At 49.3% G+C, this 6,488-nt stretch overlaps 1 protein-coding gene across 2 annotated transcripts; it reads left to right on the top strand.

Annotated features, from left to right (window-relative positions):
- On the top strand, nucleotides 1-6,488 carry LOC137611353 (protein FAM163A-like). Of its 2 annotated transcripts, XM_068339503.1 has the most exons (5): nucleotides 1-72; nucleotides 760-809; nucleotides 4,669-4,750; nucleotides 5,284-5,399; nucleotides 6,123-6,488. In XM_068339503.1, exons 4-5 carry the CDS (start codon nucleotides 5,307-5,309, stop codon nucleotides 6,486-6,488), a joined length of 459 nt encoding a protein of 152 aa, XP_068195604.1. In that variant the 5' UTR covers nucleotides 1-72; nucleotides 760-809; nucleotides 4,669-4,750; nucleotides 5,284-5,306. The 2 variants fall into 2 exon arrangements, with proteins under 2 accessions (XP_068195604.1, XP_068195605.1); XM_068339504.1 differs by lacking the exons at nucleotides 1-72; nucleotides 760-809; nucleotides 4,669-4,750 and having other exon boundaries at nucleotides 5,001-5,399.

Here is a 6,488-nt window from a genome sequence, read left to right as displayed (position 1 = left end):
GCCACTCAGCGGGCGGACGCGGACCGAGAGGATGCCACCTGATTCCCCGCAGGCCCTCCGTGGGACCTCGCTGTGAGTGGACCTGGGGGGTGGAGGGGGGGTGTTTGGCAGTGGGAGGGGTGGGTGGGGGGGTGATGACGTGATCGTTCCGGTTGTAGCGCGAGCTCACGGGGAACCGCGCGCGGAGCGAAAGCAGACCGACCGCAGTTCGGGGGGGTGAACAGGTTGCGTGGATCTCCCCCCGTCAGAGGTAAGACTCCGCGGCTCCGCCGGCAATCCATCCGCCTGATTGAAAGACCACGAGACCAATCAGTGACGTAACAGCTGATCAATTGATCTCCAGACGTCGATTCGGGGGAAATCGGGATCTGCGGAAATTAACGATTTTACCCCACGGGGGGGAGAGAAAGGGGGGGTGCGTGGGGTAGATATTAGTTGTTGAAACGATAGAATGTGATCGATAAGAGGAATGAATGCGTTCAGTATTGATTATAGATGAAATTGATTATTGGTATTAATCAACCTAAAATCTATCATTTGTTGTTGTTTTTCTGTTTTTAAATGATTTTTTTTTGGCTGATTTTTTTCCCCCCTCAGCTTTGACTGACAGGTAACGTGGACCTGAGGGGCTGTGAAGTGATTGATTAATTGATTGATTGATTGATTAACTGATGATCTGAATGAAAGACAAACAAACCACAGCTGATGTCACACGTTTTATTTTGTGTGTGTGTGTGTGTGTGGTTTTGTTTTTCCCAGGGGGCTTTGCAGCACAAACTAGGATGCTACCCCAAAGACTTCTTGTGCAGGTAGGATCGGTGTGTGTGTGTGTGTGTGTGTGTGTGTGTGTGTGTGTGTGTGTGTGTGTGTGTGTGTGTGTGTGTGTGTGTGTGTGTGTGTGTGTGTGTGTATGTGTATGTCTGTGTGTGTGTGTGTGTGTGCGCTCACACCTTCATCCTTTCATCCTCATCATCAGTTCAAACCCTGCTCCAAACACAAACTCACTTCGTGAAGCCCTCCAAACACAAAAGAGGAGGTGTGTGTTTGTGTCCACGGCGTTTTGGGAGTGTATTCATCCGTCCCCCACCCCCCCACCCACCACCCCAGTCTCTCCCACCCATCGGCCGTCTCCTCCACCGGTGGAGGTCTGTCGTGGACGTTCCTCTCCTCACACGATCAAATGAGTGCTTTCAGAGGCGTTCCGGAGCAGAAAAGTCCTGATTTTCCTACCTGGTTGAAATCTCTCCGTGATGGAAAAATATTGTTAAAGGAAAGAAACTTGAATAATTGAAACCCCGGGGCTTTAAAATTGCAACGACTCGCCGTGATTTCCAGAGCCGAGCTGAAGGCCACCTCGACGAAATATTCATATCATTATTTAAGAATGGAGACGATGGAGCGGAGAACCGTCCCTGTCTGAGGTGAGGTCAGACTCCAGGAGGTCGTGTGGTCCCGACCCACTCAGGAAACCACAATAAAAACGTATTTAGAAGATTTATCGGTGACTTTTAGGGAGCAGATTTATGACATTTCCTTTGTTTCCATAGCGATAGAACAGCATCTCATTTCTCCAGGTGTCGGATTCTTCCTGAAACTTGCAGATGAAGTTGGTTTGTTCTCCTGCCGGGCCCCACCCGGGAGACGGAGCTCTTAATTTCAAACACAAATCATCGCAGCATCTTCCCACGTGGAACTTCCTCCGAGCTTTTTTTTTTATTTCTTTTTTTATTTCTTTTTTTTTTTAGCTGCTTTCAATTAAGGCTGACGGGGTTTTTTTTGGGTTTTTTTCCACACTTGTGTGTCTCTTGCGTTGGTACATCTCTGACAGCGACGTTCATTTCCCACGGAGGAGACAAATTAAAGTACAACACCTCTCTGATCTCCTCTTTTCAGCTCGTGAAGAGTTGGAAAAACGGCTAAATATAGTCCTGTGAGAGGTGGGAGGGCGGGGGTGGGGGGGTGAGAGCTCTCCACCTCCCTCAGCAGCTCCATCATCAGGTCCTGAACCCCAGGATGATGATGAAGGCTGAACAAAGAGACGGACGTCTAACCAATCCGCTGTCCTGTCACTGAGGGGAGGGGCCAGAGGGAGATGGTGTGTTCAGGTGACGCAGGTTAAAGCGGAGAGAAGGACGTTCTGAACATGAATGAGTGTTTAAAATATTACAACATCCTTCAGCTCCAGGCTCTGATCACTGGACGGTTCCATTCGGGTGGAACCAGGAACTAGATGGCACCACCTTGACCCCCCTCCCTACAGGTGTGACGTTCACTCAAGTGGGGGCCATTTCTCTTTTCCTTCAGTCGGAACCAGATTTAAATCTATCCTGTGGAATATATTTACATGTGTCATATTTATAGTGTGTGTGTGTGTGTGTGTGTGTTTACTGTGACAGAATCCCCAACAAACAACGCAACGCCTTGTCGTTCGTCTTGCGTTCTCCGGGGCTCGTGTTTCTCTGGAGGACCGCCGGCGTCTCCGCGGTAACGTCTCTCTTTACAGATGATCCTCTGTTCTCCCGTGAAGACGCGGATCCGTCACTTCCTGTCACTCCGGCTCTCAGATACACTCCGTCAAAACCGGAGGCGGCGTTCACCTGGGAGTCTCTCGGTTAATTACCTACAGGAGGATTTGTGTTCCTCTCAAACCGTCACCCCCCCATCCCCCCCACCCCCCTCCGGTTCAGCACGTTGTTGTGTTGAACCATCGCTTAAGGGAACCCGACAGGCTCGGATTCCAGCCCCCCAACCTCTGTCACTCGGCGTCTTCGTCTCTCCAGTCTGTTGGAAAGTCTCCGGTCTGAGGTTTCACCTCGCCGCCCCCCTTTCTAGCGTAATTCAGTCGCATGTTAGTCAAAATCACTTATTTTTGCTACCAGGAGAATCCCATCGGCGCGTCGCTGCTGATCTACATCAGGGGACCATATAATTCCTGCATGAGCGTCCCGGCCGGCGCCGGTCTGTTTCGGCCTGGAAAAGTCTAAGGAAACGGAGAAAGGAAGTGTCGCGTAGAGGGAAAGGAAATGAAGTGACAAGAGGAGCTTCGTGTTGCTTTCATGGCGTTTATAATTCAGTATGATGATGTCATCGATGATGCAGCGGGACACGGGAGGCCGACGCCGGGATGCTCCCTCTATCCTGAGGAACCAGCAGTTAGATGGTCCCTGAACCCAGGATGGACCTCCAGTTACGTCACACGCTCCTCCATCCTTCTTTGGAGACCTCAAGGCCGGTGGTTGTGATCCCACATCGGAACCGGACCACAATGCAATGGGAGGGAAGCATTAGAAGAACACATGAGTTGAATTCTGGGATGTTCTGGACAAACAGGTCCAGCTCTTCTAGGACAGAAACCACAGAACCCCTTCAGGTCCAGTGAAAACGCGTTGAGACCGTTTACATGAGGAATGGTCTCCGGCCCCCAGAGGCTCATGGGAATTTTCATCAGCAGTAATGAGAAACGTGTGTTTGACATTTTTCTTCGTCACTTTAAACGAGATAATTAAATGTCGTCGCTCCGCTGAGAAATATCTGCATGTTTTGGTGAATCGACTCCCAACAGCAGACAAACAGCCGCCGGCGTCGTCATGACGACAGATCTGCTGAAAATGAGTCAATGAACCGACGAAACACGACGACGTGAAAGGTTACCGCACACAGGTGTTCGAGGCTACGTGTTTAAGGCTATGTGTTTGAGGCTACGTGTTTAAGGCTATGTGTTTGAGGCTACGTCTTTAAGGCTATGTGTTTGAGGCTACGTGTTTAAGGCTATGTGTTTGAGGCTACGTGTTTAAGGCTATGTGTTTGAGGCTACATGTTTGAGTGTTGGAGGCCACATGTTTGAGGCTATGTGATATACGCTACGTGTTTGAGGCTACATGTTTGGGGCTATGTGATATAGGCTATGTGTTTGAGGCTATGTGTTGGAGGCCACATGTTTGAGGCTACGAGTTTGAGGCAACATGTTTGAGGCTACGTGATTGAGGCTATGTAAATTAGACTACATGTTTGAGGCTATGTGTTGGGGGCCACATGTTTGAGGCTACGTGATTGAGGCTATGTGAATTAGACTACATGTTTGAGGCTATGTGATTGAGGCTATGTGAATTAGACTACATGTTTGAGGCTATGTGATTGAGTGATTGAGGCTATGTTTTTGAGGCTACATGTTTGAAACTACGTGTTTAAGGTTCCGTGTTTAAGGCTGTGTTTGAGGCTATTCAGCACGAGAAAGTAATGACATGACACGTGCAGCTTTATGTTCATTTCCTTTATGTCGATCAATCAGAAAAGGGTTGTTTTTTTTACAGGATGCGTTTAGATTTATTTATCCTCCATCACGTCTATTGTCACGCCTGTGCATCGTGTTTCTGGATGCTACACGATGACAGAATCAGTTTTAGTATGCTGGAACCGTCCTGCACACATGCATGTGACATATTGTCCACACGGTGATTGCGTGCAGGAGGTGGTGGTGGGGGGGGGCTGCATTCATTAAGCTGTTTGCCACCTTCACACCTTCAGATCCGGCATTTGAGATTCATCTGGTGAGGGTGTGAAGTTTTAAATCTACTGTTCACCCAACATCTCATACTTGAAACAACTCGAGGAGTTGATTAATTACTTAAATATCTTTGATTTTCTCTGCACCTCTTTGTTTTCCTGCAGGAGCGCCGTTGAGACGACGACTCCCCGGGCCTGTCATGGTTTCCTGCTTCCTCCATCTCTGCATCTCCCGCCGTCTTTTAATGTGAGCCTCCCATTTTCCCTGGTAGCGACTTGTCGTTCGCCTCGAGAACAGAGACGATGATGTTGATCGACTGAAGAAACACTCCAGCGTTCAGGATCGTGGTGGATTTGTGTTAGTTTGTAGTGGAGAGGCAGGATAATTCCTGGTTTTCAGGGGTTAATTCGGCCAGATGTTCCTCGGGTCACAATTAGCTTCTGTTAGCCTTCAGGATTTGTTTTGTGAATTTTTCGGCTCTAAAATTAAGTAGATGTTCTTCACATTAATGCAAATTAATATCCAGAACCTCAAATTTTAAAACTACTGCTTTAATTTACGTGGTTTTTTGTAGTTTCCTGTATTATAAGTTCCCATGTTTGAACCACAGTTGCAATATTTTAGTTTAAATCCGATCCTGTGTACCAACAGAGTTGTGTTAATGCTACACAGGTCATTAAATGACCATCTTATGACATCACCATGCTGAATATTCTTTTGTTTTCCTTCCTCTTCCTCTTCTGCCCTGGTCTTCATCGCCGTCCGCCTTCCCTGCGAAGGGTTTAATGGGAGAGCTGGTCGAATGTCAGCGGGAACGATCGTTATATCCGGAGGAATTCTCGCCGGAGTGATTCTGCTGTGCATCGTAGCGGTGTTGTGTTACTGCAGACTCCAGGTGCGTCAGCCGACAACGCCTTTCAGCCGTTTTTACAGCTAGGAAAACAAAAAACAACAACAACAAAAAAAAATCTGTTCATCTTTATCCTTTTTTCTTCTTTTTAAGAATAAAAGGAGAAGAAAAGAATGAATATTTTATCTATGAATTAATCAGTATGTGTTGTTATCATGCTGAAATGTGTGTGTTAGTGTTCCGCAGCTCATTACCATGGTTAGCGTGTTAGCTTAGCGTGAAGCGTCGGGTGACAGAGGTCATAAAACTCCAGGGGTATTGTGTGTTTTCAAGCCGGGCCTTCGCAGCGGAGAGCTTTTGTTCTCGGGACAAAGCGCCGTCTGATGTAATGCGCTTCGCGTCCGGAGGGACGCTTCGGGGTCTGTGGAGGCGTGAGGATAATGGAGCGCTAGGAACAATAGGCCCCTCCCACTGGAAGCAGACCTCCGACGCTCCTCCAAGCTCATCGACGAGCGTGTTTTTATTCCGTTCAGTTAAAACGCAGCACAAAAACAGAAACGAGGGGGGAAATGTTTTAATTTATTTGTTTTTGGACGTAGCATCGACTCGCTAACGGCCTCCCCGCTCCCGCTGCGCTAAAACAGTAGCATCGATCTTGTGACGTAAGCGGCGGATTTAAACGAGCTTCATTTCCACGCGGCGTTCTGTAATGGGTTCCGTGTTTTCAGAGCGGTATTAACCCCTTCACCTCCTGATGTGTCCCTGCAGTATTACTGCTGTAAGAAGAGCGAATCCGAGGTGGACGTGGGCTCGGCGGCGGCGGGACCCGACCCGCTCTCTCACTTCCCCTGCAACGCCTGCAACGCCCTGGCCATGGGCGGGACGGCCATCAGCCCCGTTTCCCTGGACCAGCTGGACACGGGTTCGCGCCCCGACCGCTGCCCCACCTGTTCCCCGTTCTCCGTCCGATCGGGACTCTCAGACGGCGTCCTCAACGGCGGGGAGAGGCTGGGCTTCCACACCTACTACGAGAACCCGTCGGTGCCCCTCCCGCTGTCCGCCACCCCCCAGGGTTACTACAGTGCACCGGATGTGTTCCCGCCCCCGCCACGCCCTTACAGCACCCAGGTGTGA

This window comes from Antennarius striatus, chromosome 17, assembly GCF_040054535.1.
Source record: "Antennarius striatus isolate MH-2024 chromosome 17, ASM4005453v1, whole genome shotgun sequence".
Lineage (NCBI taxonomy): Eukaryota > Metazoa > Chordata > Actinopteri > Lophiiformes > Antennariidae > Antennarius > Antennarius striatus.
The sequence above is the reverse complement of the archived record's forward strand: the minus strand, read 5'-3'. Positions and strand labels throughout refer to the sequence as shown.